Source organism: Papio anubis, chromosome 9, assembly GCF_008728515.1.
Source record: "Papio anubis isolate 15944 chromosome 9, Panubis1.0, whole genome shotgun sequence".
In the NCBI taxonomy this organism is placed as follows: Eukaryota; Metazoa; Chordata; class Mammalia; order Primates; family Cercopithecidae; genus Papio; species Papio anubis.
The window spans coordinates 13798309-13814450 of NC_044984.1; the positions used below are offsets into that span (position 1 = coordinate 13798309).

The following is a 16142-nucleotide window of genomic DNA, read 5'->3' on the forward strand; positions in this document are numbered from 1 at the left end:
GAGCTAGGAGTAGAGCGAGGCTGTTAGGCGGAGCTTTACCGGAGGCCGGCACGGCCCCTACGGCCTGCACGCAGGCTGATCACCAGGTCTTCAGCCTCTACCCTTGCCTACTGGAAAGTGTGCTTAACTGGTCGCCCCTGCGCCCCACCTTTCTCCAGGACCCTCACTACACCCCGGGAGTACTGGGTAGGACCACGCGGCTTGCTAATCCCACAGCTGTCTCTCTTACTTTCTCACTGAACTGACTAGAACCTAACCCGCCGCCCGTTTCCTTTCTAGACCCCCAGGCTGCTCTGAACAGGGCCTTTACTCGGAAGCCAGGGCTTATCTTTCGGCTGCGACCGGGTCATTTGTGATAGGAATGACACTGCCCGGAGCGGAGGACTCCCGGCAACTTGGCGACCCGCAGGTGGAGATCTGGCTTTCCATGCCGGCGTGACCCCCACTGCCTGCCTGCCAACTCCACGCCCGCCGCCAGGTGGCCGAGCAGGACGCCACCCGCTCGGCGTAGGCAACTTTACGCAGCTGGCTACCGGAAGGGGCAGGGCGCCGCGAGTTTCGCCCAGCCGCCTTACTCTCAGCATCTGAGCTTGGTCACCTCTCACTCAGGACGTCAGCAATGAATTAAAATAGTACCCAGTAAGACTACAACGCGCCACACTAGGGCTGCATTCAGCGCTTTCGGGCTTGCAGGTAGCGGCGTCCTCCCATTTCCTGCGATCTAGCAGGCCCTGCACACGCACGAACCGCCCTCTGACGCGTGACGCTCACCCCTAAAGGTCGGCGGGAAGTCACCTAAGCCCTGATTTACATGGAAGCCATCCGTAACGTGCTTAAGGGCCAACGACTCGGCCGCTTAAAAACCCATGACCAGTTCTAACACTGGGGCTTTGTAGAAACACTCTTCTCAACAAAATCCGCAGCCTGGATTTTAGGTGCACAGAAGTGGGAGGTCACTACTGCGTTGCACGGCACCTCCCAGGGCCCTTCCTAAGCACAGGCGGAGTCCCCTCCATGAGGTCTAGTCGTCCCCGCTCCAGCCAAGCCTAATCCCGGGCAGACGATCGGGTCGCGAATGTCCCACTCCCGGTATCCGGAAGGCAGCATCAAAGGGCTGATATTTACCCGGTATCTAGGAAGTGTTAACAGCTCTTTCTGTGACAGTTTGGGGGCCCTGAAAAGGGCCTTTTGGAGTCTGGAGATAAGCTGTGGGGACAGCTCAGCCGCCGAAACCATAGAGGGTGCGACCCTGGCGTTTCAGCGCGTACACCACATCCATGGCAGTGACGGTCTTGCGCTTGGCGTGCTCCGTGTAAGTCACCGCGTCGCGGATCACGTTCTCCAGGAAGACTTTGAGGACTCCCCGGGTCTCCTCGTAGATAAGACCAGAGATGCGCTTGACGCCCCCACGTCGGGCGAGACGGCGAATCGCGGGCTTTGTAATGCCTTGGATATTGTCCCGCAACACCTTCCGGTGGCGCTTGGCGCCTCCCTTACCCAGCCCCTTGCCGCCTTTACCGCGCCCAGACATTCTGAAGTCACAGCTCCTACTTAGCAGAAAACCGGGCAGCCCACTGTGATTGCCGGGCGCAGACCAGGGCTTATAGTCTCTCGATGCGGACCTGTTTGAAAACATGAAAAAGTGGGAGGAGCTCTAGGCCCCACCTCTAGAGACATGCTATAGTTGTTAAATCCAGGAAGCAGTCAGCGAAACTAGCCTGATTTTTTTGTTGTTTGCTCTTTTGGGAAAACTTTTTCTGATATTTGGAGAAAGGTTCATGGTGATACATTTTAAAGTTAAAACAGTATGAGCTAATAGAATTTATATTGCCTTTTTTCAGCCCTTAAATAAAAATAGGCCAGATCCTATGAACGTTCCTTGTTCTGTCTCTCCCTCCCTCCCTCCTTCTAATCATGTTTTTCCAAACGGAATTCCTGACTTACTGTGAAACTCACTAAAACCTGAAAAGCTTTACATCTGAGATTGCAAAGCAATTACTTAAAAATTTTCACATGTGGGTCTTTTAAAGACATAGTAGGGGGAGAGGACTTTTTTTTCCTCTTTCGCGGCCCTGCAGAGAATTAAGATACTTTCAGTTGAAAAAAAACAAGCCCAGCTTCCCGGCCCCCACCTACACTCCACCCCCACCTCCCCCAACCCCCGCCATTCCCCTTTCAGCTGCTTCTGCGCAATTTGCAGGTTTTCCTGCCCTGCAAGAGCCTGTGTGCTTTTCAACTAAGTAACTTCCTATGGTTATTTAGTTGAAATATTGTAAATGTCTTATGTCATTCAAATCTCAGGTTCTCATCTCACATTTTCCACTTAAAAATTCAAAGTTCTTGTAAAATAGTGGATGCCACAATCATGACTTGGAATAATGATTTCTACTGCAAATCCCCTCAGGAGGTTCTGAATCCCTGCCTTTCTCAAGAGAATCCCTGAACAAAAACGAAAGTTTCTGTGAGGTGTCACCGGTCTTCGAAGGTGTCAGGACCCTGTCTTCTCTAAAGGTCTGACTGTGTTAAAAAGCAGCTGTTATTTAGAGGATGATTCATAAGTCTTTCCCCAGGTACTTAATTAAGATTCTGAGCAATGTATTTTAGTAAGTGGGGCTCTTTGTACCTGGTCTTGAAGATAAGCCTTTACAGCAGGAAGGCTTTATGGTAAATTTTTATTATATTTCTAAATGCTTATAGTTAACATTTGTTTCAATCTTTGCCCATCTTCATAACCCAAAAGGTATTTCTTTTTCTTTTACTTTTTGTTAAAGATAAAAGAGTTGGAACACTTTCTTGAATGGCTGGAAAAAGTCCTGCATGGTCGAACTTCACTCCATGATTTTAATACTTTACTCAGAGGGAAGAGGAAAAGTCTATCAGATCTTGAAGGGATAAGAATTATTGTAATGGGGCTGGGCGCGGTGGCTCACGCCTGTAATCCCAGATCTTTGGGAGGTCGGATCACGAGGTCAGGAGATCGAGACCATCCTGGCTAACATGGTGAAACCCCGTCTCTACTAAAAATACTTAAAAATTAGCCGGGCGTGGTGGCAGCGCCTGTAGTCCCAGCTGCTAGAGAGGCTGAGGCACGAGAATGGCGTGAACCCGGGTGGCGGAGCTTGCAGTGAGCCGAGATCTCGCCACTGCACTCCAGCCTGGGCGACAGAGCAAGACTCTGTCTCAAATATATATATATATATATAAATATATAAATGGTAAAATAGGTTGACTTACTTATACTCACTTTCTAAGAAATCAAGGCTAGAATATTTTCAAATCAGAAATCTCTTGCTTATTAGAATAAAAGAAAAAAATCGTGTCCAAAATAGTAATAGTCTCAAAAACTCCTGAAAATTCCATCCATGATACAGGCGAAAATTTAAGCTAGTTTACAGAACTCATTCCAGGAATATCTCGTTAAAAACTGTATCAGAGATTTGTACGTCCATTTATTTTGTATATCTAAGAGTTGTTGGATGCTTACTAACGTATTTAATTTTCAAAACACTTTGATACAGATACAGGAGTCAAATAACTTATCCAAGATCACTGCTTAGTGGTGAAGCCAGGATGTAGGCTGAGGCAGTCTGGCTCCAGAAAGGCCGCCTTTATAAAGCATGACAATAGCTCTGAAGACATTTATTGAGTCCCCAGTATGGGTTAATCATTGTTCTAGGCAGTAATGACATTTACATAAATACTTGAAAATGTTATTTCAATGAAGTCAAATCTTTATTCGGATAGGGAGAAGGTAAATTTGTTTTACTTTAAATGAATCCACGTAAAATGTTTATTTTAAAAAGCAAGTGTTCAACATTACATCACGTATCGATGTTAACTGTGTTACTGAAAATGTTCAGGTAAAAATGAATTGACCTCGATGAATTAGTAGAAAGTAATTTCTAACTGAAATAAAACAAAATACTTTAAACAAAACACTTTTTTTGTTTCAAAAAGCGTGGGTCCACAATTCAGGTATGTAAGAATAAACTGCCATTCTGACTTTAGTCTCTGGGCTCATTTACAAAGAGACCCGGGGGACCTTCACGTCCTCGTAGAGGACCCGATCCGCTGATCTGCGGCGCCCTGGCTTGGGCGGAGCAAGCGAAGGCCAAGACTTCGGCCTCTCCAATAAAACCTAGTGGCTCTTTGCGGGCCCATAGCCTTAAAGACAAAAGATATTTTGGCTAGGCGAGCTTGTTCTTCCCGTCAGCGCAGGAAGTATTCACGTCTGGCCATCACTAGCTTCAAAGACTTAAAAGTGAACGATTGGCTGGCTGTGAGCCGCAGGACCCAGCAGGGAGACCAGTGTGGTCTCCATACCGTTGGGTAGCTGCAGGCAAGGCTCTTGTATAAGAAACAGCCCACGGACCCTGTCCTGGGCAGGCAGAATTCCGCAGAGAGGCTGTTGTTTCGCCTAAGCAGCACGGGCTGCCGAGACAGAAACCTACCTGACTAGTATGGTGTATTATATGAGATCATCCACTTAGCATAGCAACGTCTACGGATAACCCCTGTAGCTCTTCTTCTGGATTGCTTTCTGTTTCCAACCATGTTTTCTTATTTCCTACTAGTTTATTTGCTTGGGAGCGAGCGTGGTCGTGGAAAACCCGTAACCGCTAAATTCATCTGGGTCCCCAAACGCCGAGCGGGCTGGCCTCGGTATTTATGTGAGCGGCTATATAAATGAGGATTCGGAGCTTGCTCTATTGATTGGAGAGAGCTGGAGGAGGCGGTCTCTCTTCCAGAGCGCTAGTTGGGAGCGGCGCCTGCCTGTCATTGGTCACCAGAGCCAATGGGAAGGGGCTGCCCCGCGGCCGCAAAGAGTTTGTAGAGGCAGTTCGGAGGCGGTACGTTGCATTCCGGTACCGGACGCCGAGAGCGGTTTGTCTCCGTCTCTGGAGTTGTAGGCGAGAAGTGATCATGTCCGGTCGCGGAAAACAGGGCGGCAAAGTACGAGCAAAGGCCAAATCCCGCTCCTCCCGCGCGGGCCTGCAGTTCCCGGTGGGCCGAGTGCACAGACTGCTGCGCAAAGGGAACTACGCGGAGCGAGTGGGCGCCGGGGCGCCGGTGTATCTGGCGGCGGTGCTGGAGTACCTGACGGCGGAGATCCTGGAGCTGGCTGGCAATGCCGCGCGTGACAACAAGAAGACCAGGATAATTCCCCGCCACCTGCAGCTCGCCATCCGCAACGACGAAGAGTTAAACAAGCTGCTGGGCAAAGTGACCATCGCTCAGGGCGGCGTCCTGCCCAACATCCAGGCCGTGCTGCTGCCCAAGAAGACGGAGAGTCAGAAGGCGAAGAGCAAGTGACCCTGACGCCGCCCTCAGGGAGCTGGCTCCCCCCGCAAGGGCCCTTTTCAGGGTCATCCCGCAATGGGTTTGAATGTGCTGGATGTCATGGAGGGCCGGTGACATCTAGCGGGGAGGTGGGCGGCGAGGGGCCCGGCGGGAGCCAATAAAGTTGGTGAAAATCGTTTGGTCTAGAGAGCTGTATAGTTGCGGGGACCTGCCGGATGGCCCCAGGGGAGGGGGGCGATTGGGAAACCCCTGGAGCAGGTACTGGTGGGTGGGCTTGAGCCACTCTGGACTGCTTTGGTCCGCAGGTCACCCTCGAGGCGTTAAGGGAGGGTGGCTTGGAGGTGGGCAGGGTGGGAGCGCACCTCGCTCTCAGTAGGGCAAAGGGGAGGCAGAGTCGGTGCGGCGAGGCCTCCTCCGGAATTATTTTTACTTCCCCTTCCCAGAGGCTTCGCTCTCCTGCCAGTTTGTGGGCACTCAGGACCAAGTTCTGGGAAGAGACCGTCGGATCGAGCTGGGCTTGGGGCAGGAAGTGTCTCCGGCCATATTTTTCAAAAAGTGGAGTAACTTTCCGTCTTGGAAGGGTGGTTCTGACGGCACGATATTAACTTAAGAGATTCTTCTTAGCCTAGTAGCTGCTGTGCTTTCATGCTTTGGATATCAGATATCTTTATATAGCACCTTATGTTCATATTTTTTTAAATGAAGGAAACGTTCAATTTGAGTCATGAGGTTGGAAATTCGTTCCCCGGACAGTCATATTGCATAACATTGCAGCGCCTTTAGTCGTTAGTTACATATGCTTGAGCTTTTAAAGTGATGTTTTCAGGTTTCTAGCTTCATAATGATCCTGTCTTCAGATTATATTCTCTTTGAGACTCAGTTTGACTTTGCTTTAAAACAAAGCAAAAACCTCTTGCTTTTAGGGGTTCTTAACCCAACAAATAACCTGTTTGAAATCTCTTATGTTCTCCCACTAGCCTGAAGCAATGACCTCATTCCAGTAATGTCTTTGGGAGTTGCATTGCCTAATGGCACGATATTGCTTTAGTAAACATGTGAGGAAAGATAGGGCCAAATACTTAAGTGCAGGGAGAAACACATTTCAGACCAAGAATCCATATTTAAGAGTTAACACTAGTAATCATCTGCCCTTAGTTGACACTCCCATTTATTTCATCCTTCTCAGCTAATTTCATCCTGGCCCACAGACCCCACAAAAAAGATCCCAGTACAGATTTCACATCTTTGGACTCCTCTTCCCTGTGAGTCAGAATTGAAGTCTTCCCCCAAAAAATATATATAAAATAATAACTATATATTATGTATCTTGTAATAAACATTATCTATATTATAATCTATATTATATATATATATTATGTCTTCATCCTTAGTAGCAGCTGGCCCATTTTCCCACTTGGACTTTATTTTGTCCCCAGTATTTATTGAACAGCTGTCTATGCCAGGCTCTGTACAAAGTGATAGGAGTAGAGCTGTGAATGAGGCCAACCAGATTTCCATTCTCTTGGAGCTCATTTTATTTTTATTAGTTCCTGAAGATGGGACAAGGAACCAATACATACGTTAATATGAGAGATCAGCTTCTGTTAGTACTTGTACCTCTCTATGTGTGGATGAATGATGGAATTACTTCTCCCATGTTGCCACTTTTGAGGTGTACAAAGGTCAGGACGTACATACCTCTGTTAGGGGGCAAATTATTGGGCAGGTTCCAGATGTCCTGCTATTCACTCCCTGTGGTTTTGTCATATGTAAAAGTCATAACACCTGTTTTAAGGATTAAGCTTGTTCATTTACTGTGTGCCACATATTAGACAACAAATGGAAAAAAGTACGATGTTCTATGGGGGTATGGGTTTATCCTTATAGGTTAAATTATAGGTAAACATTAATAGGACTTTTAAAAAATGCCTAATTGTTAGAATTAATACTTGCAGTTACCACTTGGGGTCAGTGGAACAAAATGCATATATGGTTTTGACATTTGAGTCTAATTTCTTAAAGAGATGAGGCATCTGAGGGATTGTTACCAAAATGATGAAGAAATAAGGACAAGGGACATCAAGACATTCATAAGAAAAAGCACCTTTGCCTTTCCCTGGGAAGATTCACAGGAGTCTGTCCAGCTCTTGTTACATGATGAGCAACATAGACAAGATACAAGGCATGGTAACTGCCCTGTCTCTACCCGCCTCTCCCACCACTACCCTAAGGATTCTTAGCATCCCCTCGCATACTTTGCCTGCCTCAAAATTCAATCATCTCCTCACCATTTTTGTTTTTGAGAGTTTTTTTTAAACCTGAATCGTTTATTGGCAGTTTAAAATGCATACTCCTACAAAATCAGCTCAGTCCATGATCCACGATGGACAAACAGTAGTTCTTGCTGATGTGTGATTGTTAATTTAAAAGGCCACTATTTCTTTAAGCATAAGACCATATGGAAAAAGACCTAAGACAAAATCTGGTGGGAATTGAATTCCAGTTTTTAATAGAGTTATAATCCATAGTTTTAGTTACACACACACATAGTCTTTCCTGCAGAGATAAGCCCTTCAGTGCGGCTGTGGCTTGGCCAGGATTTGTTTGATCTTTGTTTTTCCTGCAGGGCCAGTCTTGTCTTTGTGTCCCTGAGGATTGGTCTGTTTAGTTGTGCCTGCCTGGAATCAAAAGGTTTAGTCAGGCTCCATAATTGGTGATGACTGGCATACTACATGCAAACCACAATGCCCCTTCCAGTGGTTGAAAGGTCGCATACCACGCTGTGTAAGAACTTCAGCTCTCTGCAATGAGACTTAAATTCAGATTCACTCTACTCATTAGTTATCTGATTTTTGGAAACTTAATCTCTTTAAACCGGTTTCATCTCTAAAATGGGCATAATAGTTTACCTCAGAGAGTTTGGGGAGGATTCAATGAATTAATGTGAGTGAGGACACTAAGATTCCCGTATAGAAATAGGCTCAATGAATAGTAGCTGTTCTTATTTCTATGTAAAGTGAGTAGCGGTAGTTGATGGGAGCTGTTGAAACAGGTAAACATACAGCATTCTAGCAATCCTATGACTTTTGTGATAGCAACCATAAAAACAATTTTAGTGACTGTTTTATTAATTAAAGCACATCCACAATTCAATGTATAACAAAAAAGAAAGTAATAAATGATTAAAGCTTGTGAACCTGAATTTGCAGTTTTGCTTTTTTTTGTGTTTGTTTTTTGTTTTTGCCCCTGAAGACAACCTAGTTTAGAATTTATGGCTTGTTAAGTCCACCCACACACATTAAAAATGGACCCCGTTTGTTCAATAATTTATTGAACAATATTATGTGTTACACCTGTGATTGATAACCAGCTGCCAAGAAACTTACTATCATGGTACACACACTCAAAAGGAAGATAATAACAGAGTACATGTAGAGGGAAGGAGATGCTCAGGGTGTTAACAGGAACAGGGAATATGGGTACCTGTGTCACTCAGCCAGGTGGGCACACTGGCTGGTGGGAGGTGTAAGCTGGGCTGAGAGGCAGCACGCACGAAGACGTGGGGGTCAAAGGTAACTCCTGCAACTGGATTTGGATCTGAATCTAGGGGAAAAAAGTCTGGATTGGAGAGAAGAATTTGGGAGTCATGACTAAAAATAGCCAGAGTAGATCGAATCATCCAGAAAGAACATATACATGTATAGAGTATAGACCGATATCAGAAATTGCCACAACCAACAGAATGTGAAGATCTGTGAGATTTAATCAATTGGCAGAGGAAGAGGCATCACTAAAGAGAGAAAAGGATGTGGCCGGAAGGACACCAGGAGAGAAAGTGTCAATAGAGATTTTTCCACAATTTGGATCGTTGTGCTGCTTCGTACTCCCTGCTTGCTTATACTTAAAGAAATGGTCTTTAAAAGTTATTACTTTTTTCCACACATAGGAAAGGGTGACAAGCTGGCTCATGTTACTAATGGAATTGGAATCAAAATGCATTTTTACCCTTTACATTTTTAAACTGCGCATATGGAAATTCAAGGTATACATGGTGACAGCAAAAACATTTTTCTAAAAAAAACCCTAGAAGAATATTGGCAAAGATCCCTTAAAGATATCCTTTATCATCATTCTTTTTAGTTGAATATAATTTTTTACATATAAATTTTAAAGAAGTTTTAAAAAGAGGTAACTTATTCATAAAGCCAATGTAGGCATTTTAGAATGATTAAAACATGAGAAATTGGACTCTGACAAGGCAACTTTTTTAAAAAATCAATAAATGTTTAGCTTTCCAAGAGACAGAAATGGAGAGTAAGAGGAACAGAGAAGAAGCAGAGGAAGAAATAATGAAACTGGTTTCAGGCAGATATGAAATTATCACTGTAAAGCTTTATTTTGTTTTCTCCACAAGTGGAGGAAGGAAAACTTACATGTTGAAAATTGGATTTTAACATATACATACTTGAAGGAGAATGATGACTTGTTTGGGCAGTAACTTGGATCCATTTTGTTTTTTTTTTTTTGAGACAGGGTCTCCCCCAGTTGCCCAGGCTGGTATGCAGTGTTGTGATCACAGCTCACTGCACCCTCCACCTCTAGACTCAAGCCACCCTCCTACCTCAGCCTCCCGAGTAGTTGGGACTACAGTTGTGTGCCATCACACCTGGCTAATTTTTTTATTAATAATTTTTGTAGAGATGGAGTTTCCCCATGTTGCCCAGGCTGGTCTCTAACTCCTGGGCTCAACTGATCTTTCCGCCTCTGCCTCCCAAAGTGTTGGGATTGTAGGCATGAGTTACCACGCTCATAGACCCTTGATAATTTTATCGAGCCATGAAATAAAAAAGCCAGCATTGCTTAACCCCAAAGTATGGAATCATAGGAGAGAGGAACCCTATATTCAACAAAATTATCTTTCTTTTAGACAAACAAGCAATCTGAGCATGAGAGTTTGCTTTCTGTTTTAAAGCACTTCTCAAATGAACTGTCCTTTTCATGTCAAAAGCCCAAGTGACCACTACAATTCCGAAATATCCCTGATGAAATTGTTGTATTAGAGACGGAAGTGTACAGATTAGCTTTGTAGTAAGACATCGTGAAGAAAACGTGTGTTTGGCCTGAAAGAAGTGCAGTTTTAAATTGTGAAGACTAGGAGAAATGCAGTCGTATGTAAAGATGTGTAACCTCTAACCCCCAGAGTTTGGCCATGGGCCAGCTATTAGTCTAGGCAGACAAAACAAAATAGTCCAGCTCTCAGGGGCACATAGACAAGACTGAGGAAGACGTCTTAATCAGACTTGGAAATGGTAACCCCAAGCAAAATTTATCCTAAAATCTCTGGTCTGGAGACCTTCTGAACTCATTAGCACTCGGAAGTCACTTGCAAACAGATTTATCAGAACTATGTTTATAACTTTCCCTGTGGACAACACTAAATATTAAGCAAGCAGTGGAAGCAAGGAATAGAAGACTAAAAATGGTTTGCTGAAAGAATATAAATCTGATTAGATAATTTTTAAAATTCCAAGAGATCGTCTTCCTAGGGAAACACATAAAGTCAACACTGAAGTGCTTCAACAAAATACAGGAACTCAGTTCAATGTGAACTTATTTCCCAGCCATGAGCAAGTGGCACCTCACACAGATCAAGTCACAAGAGGTCTCAGCTGTGCACACTGCGTTGAGAGTCCTGGTGCAAGCAATAAGAGCTTTGGCTAAACCTGTAGTTTTGTCTATGCCCTCTAGCCGAAGACCATCAGGAACATATTTGTAGTTGAACAAGTTGGGATTATTTCTCTTTGCAGCAAGGGGGAACACATTCCATGGGGAAATGTGGTATGTCTCAGTAAGAGGCTGTTAGGGCGTATTATAGGACTTGGGTTTGTGTTAGTTGATTTGGGGGCTTTGCTCAGCATTGCATGTCGTCAGGAAGTAGGGTGCAAGGAGTGTTGTAAAGTGCAGAATGCAGTGAAACTAAAGCTGTACATGATAAATATGCTAATGCATATTAGCCAGGATAGGGATTTTTTGTTCATTTTTGTTGTTTGGACAATGTTCATGTTTTTGTTTCTGTTCAGACATGATTACAGAAAGGTCTTGTTTTTTATTTGATCTTTTTACGGCCACTCAGTGGCCTTGTCTCGTGTTAGTGTTCTGTGAATTGTGTATGTTCAACAGATCACCACAGTGTAGCTGTGTCAGGCCAACTCCTGGCAACAGCACAGCCTAGCTGATAGTCCAGATCAGTTGCTATCTGTCATGGACTGCTTTTCCCTTGCTCATTAGCTAAAAAAATGTGACACACGGAAGAATGGTTGCTCAGCGGTGGAAGTAGACAAATACATCTCAAGGCAAATGTTGGCAGTGCCCAAGCATCATGCAAAAGAGGGAGCTACTGTCTTCAAGTAGTTCAGTCACACATTTGTATATTTCAGGCATCCATATCCGCTAACAAAATCCTCATTTTCATGTTCATCAAGTAACTTTCTATCTTGAATTTATCTTTTTGTCCATGTCTTCACATAGGATAAGAATGTCCTTGTTGGCCGGGCGCAGTGGCTCAAGCCTGTGGTCTCAGCACTTTGGGAGGCCGAGACGGGCGGATCACGAGGTCAGGAGATCAAGACCATCCTGGCTAACACGGTGAAACCCCGTCTCTACTAAAAAATACAAAAAACTGGCTGGGCGAGGTGGAGGGCGCCTGTGGTCCCAGCTGCTCGGGAGGCTGCGGCGGGAGAATGGCGTGAACCCGGGAGGCGGAGCTTGCAGTGAGCTGGGATCCGGCCACTGCACTCCAGCCTGGGCGACAGCGAAACTCCGTCACAAAAAAAAAGAAAAAGAAAAGAAAGAAAGACCTTCTTTCTTGAACATGGTATTCCAGGTGTTCTTAATAATAAATCATGCTTTAAATTTTTTATCTCTATGTATGTATATTACTTATATTTATTTAAACGTATATATTAGGGAAATACCATGACCTCACTTTCCTCCCTTCTTCCAGTATCCTGTTTCCCATTGCCCAGCCCAAATGGAAGACAAAAGACAAGAAATCCCATTGATGCCTTATCTACAGTTTAGCCTTCTGGAGGCATATAACAGGGTGGAAAAGTATAAAGACAGCATTAGGAGGGCAGACCTCTTAGTTGTCCAAATATAATATGAGCATGCATCCATTGCCAGGGTAAAGAGTGTCACTGGACCTTTTACAACATGAGAAAGGTTATTTCCTCACAAAACCCTTGATATACAGAGTGTTCTAGCAAGAGCAAACAGTCCAGATGAAATCTCTGGTGTAAAACTTTCATAAGAGTAGTCCTTAAATGAAGTCTATAAAATTTATAGCTTTACAGATTCCAGCCTGTTCTTCTGCCATTCTTTATACCACTCACCAGCCATGCAAAACTATCTCTTGTCTCCTCCAGCAGGGAACAAGGGCACAGGGAACTCACACCCTCTTCTTTGCTTCAGCCTGTCCACTAGAACTAGCTCAGGTTTAATCTAACTGCAAAGCAGCTCAGGAAATATAGAAGAGAAGATGACATATTTTGGTGAGTACCATTGTCTCTGCCAGTTTCTTGGAGCATTTTTGCTTACTTCCTAGTTCTTAGCTTTGTTCTATTTAACATACTTCTGTTGTGGAGCTTGCCAGTTAATTAAAGTTCCTTTGAGAGTTTTCAAGAAAAGTGACACACACAGTTATATTAGCTAGCATACATAAGCTAACAGAACTAGCTAGTAGCCCCTGCCAAAAAGGGCTTGAGAAATATTCCATTTGTTTTTGCCAAAGGAACCTGTGCTAAGAATTGTTTTAAAACATTGTGATAGTAGAAGTAAAGAGCACTGTGTTTTCTTTGGATTCATGTGTGCCAGTTCTGAGCTCCAAATTAAAACTTCAAATTCGGCTCTGAGTTTTCTCAGTAGAGGGCCCTGTAGAGAAACATTGCAGTAAGAAAGGGCGTATTTCCATTTGGACACCAAGTAAGGTAGGCTACCTGCCTTCAGTGCAGGTTTCATCTTAGGAAACCAGAGTAGTGACAGAAACTGTGTAGCTCACAAAGCCCAAAATACTCACCATCTGGCCCTTTAGAGAAAGTTCGCTGATCCCTGTTCCAGTCTATCTGCGGAAACAAAAATGAAAAATACGAAGCTCCCCAAACCACGAAGCATCTATTGAAATAACTGATGTTGTTCTGCTAGCTTTTTATGGAGAAAAACTAGCAGAACAACATCAGTTATTTCAAATAGATACTTTCTAAGGTTAACCCTTAAGTTTTAAAACAATCTGTCTTAAAATTATTTCATCAAATACAAGGGTTTTGTTTGTTTGTTTGTTTGTTTTTCCCCATGAATACGTATTTTATAAATGAACTTTGAGGGTACAAGTGTGAATTTAAAAATACCTCCTTCTTTGGTCTGGGTTATTATGCAGTAAGAATAGTCTTGGGGGAGATGTTGAATTTGTACTTGGCCTGGGTTTTACTTCCCTTTTCAATCAAGAAAGCCATCAAACATTCTTTGAAGGTAAGGTTTTCTTTGCAATAAGTTGCTGAAGCCCTTTTTCGCTTTTACAAAGAAGTTCAGCCTTCATAAAAGTAATATGACTTTTTCATTTGTGGGTGGTATGTTTTATAAAATCAGACAGGATTTCAGAGATGTATGTTTCCCCCTCTTCCTGCCTAAACTTTGGCTGTCATCTTCCTTTTTTCTTTGCCTCACTCCCCATTTTATTGGGATCAAGATTGCTGGGTATAGACAGTAATAATGAACAGTGCAGTTCATTCTGTTCTTCCTTGGACTATAAATTTTTCTAGACATTCTATGGCTAGAAACCTGTTGTATTCTTTCTTCACAAATACTGTTACAAAAGCCATTATTTTACATTTTTTACAGCATTTTTAGAGTGTTAATTCTGCATATATTTATCTCCTGCAAAAGTGGTGTAACTCTTACTAAAAATGGACTTACCGTGGTATTTTACAATGTTAAAAAACACAGCTTATTTTTAAGCTTAATATGCCTGGAGGGGAAATACTCTGTGACTGGAATAACATGTCAAGGAAAAATGTGTTTGGGGACCCATGGTCTTCTCTTGCAGACTTCTGATTTATTTTAAAAAACATACTTTCTCTATTTGGTTGCAGCACCATTAGACCCACAGTGTATATTTAATATTTCTAAACTTACAGAGAAAATATTCAATTAAAAAAAATCTTTTAAAAAGTTAACATATAAAATTATAAATGTAAAATGAATATGTCTTCACTGGCACATGGCATATATAGCTGATTTCCCCCCCAAATTGTTGTTAAAAAAAGATGCTTTAAAAATTTAGCATTAGTAAGTATTGTACTCAAGGTTTGAGACAGATAAAGAGAATGAAGTTTATTCCCTGAATTTCCCTAAGGTCCATGAGGGTAGGGACCTTACTTGATTTAGCTCACCACTGTATTCCCAGCACCTAGCTCAGTTGTTGGACAGTAACTGTCTATAGAATAAGTAAACTTCATACTCTCATGTCCCCAAATCCTCAAATATGTCATTCCATCAATTACCCCATCATTCTCCACCCTCTCCCTATTGGCTATCGCCCCTCAGCAAAACGTCTGCCAATTAAAATCCCTCCATTCACCCAGAGCATAGCTACCTGCCTTCTGTCCTCTTTCCTTCATAAACTACAAGGCTTTCTTAGAGAAAAAAGTTGTGAGACAGTTCTTTTGGCTTCACAGAAGTTCTAGTTCCGACTTTTGCCAAAAGCTCTTATTTCTAAAAATGTAAAAATATCTTTTCCAGCAACTCATTAATACCTTCCTGGATCTAGGATCTGTATATGAAGAAAGTATGTATAGCTCTGCTTGGTGACAGCTTTGAGCCCCAGTAGTTCTGAAATAACGCCAGTCTTCCAAACTGGCTGAGGAACATTTTCAGATGTTAGACCTAGTGTAGTTTGAGTTAGGGATAAAACTGTTCAGTTCTATAGGGGTAGTGATTGTCCCATCTTCTCGGCCTGAAGAATACTTATAAAAATGATTTTTAAAATACTTATAACCCTCCCCAGCTATACATGAGGTATTTTAACAAAGAGCACAAATGAGAATATAGAAAATGATAACTGAAACAGAATTTTGGATAGCATCTGGGCTGCATGCTGATTTCATGACATGGCAGAGTATTATTGTGGTGATCCTTAATTTAAAGGGGCAATTGCTGTCCCTAAAGTGACACTTTGCTAAGGAAATAGTAACAAGTCTATCTATATACATGATTAAAGATTTTTATCATTTACATTTCATAGCTGTGATCTAACCATTTTTGTGAAAATATTATGTAAATTATGATCATAACAAGTGTACCCAGAATCAGAATTCCCTTTCCTGTGGATGCAGCTGATGTATTGTGTCACATCTTACCACTGATTTTCAGAAAATTATATTAGCAATATTAGGAAATGCCTTTATGATAAACTATCAACAGCTTTCTTATATTAACATGAATCAGAAATCTCCAAGTCAAGGCTGAGATGGGAAGATCACTTGAGGTTAGGAGACCAGACTGGGCAACATAGCAAGACCTCGTCTCTAAAAAATAAATTAGCTGGTTGTGGTGGCACATATCTGTAGTTCCAACTACTTGGGAGGCTGAGGCCAGAGGATCACTTGAACCCAGGAGTTTGAGGCTACAGTGGGCTATGATCACATCACTGCACTGCAGCCTGGGCAACAGAGCAGGCACTTGTCTCTAAGGAAAAATGATAAAAAAAATCGCTCCCAGAAAGAATGTATGTTTCAAGTAAGATCATTAAAAATATTTCAGATCAAGTATTGGGGAGCAATTCTGTTTAT

General features: G+C 43.0%; 2 protein-coding genes across 2 annotated transcripts; one reads left to right on the forward strand and one right to left on the reverse strand.

Annotated features, from left to right (window-relative positions):
* Positions 1-693: 693 nt before the first annotated feature.
* On the reverse strand, positions 694-1620 carry LOC101013836 (histone H4). The gene has a single exon (XM_003906046.5). The coding sequence runs from the start codon at positions 1529-1531 to the stop codon at positions 1220-1222; it is 312 nt and encodes a 103-aa protein (XP_003906095.5). The 5' UTR covers positions 1532-1620; the 3' UTR covers positions 694-1219.
* A 3163-nt stretch (positions 1621-4783) lies between these two features.
* Positions 4784-8503, forward strand: LOC101014797 (histone H2A.J). Its single transcript, XM_003906049.4, has 2 exons — positions 4784-5290; positions 5765-8503. The coding sequence occupies exons 1-2, from the start codon at positions 4924-4926 to the stop codon at positions 5863-5865; spliced, it is 468 nt and encodes a 155-aa protein (XP_003906098.2). The 5' UTR covers positions 4784-4923; the 3' UTR covers positions 5866-8503.
* Positions 8504-16142: the final 7639 nt, after the last annotated feature.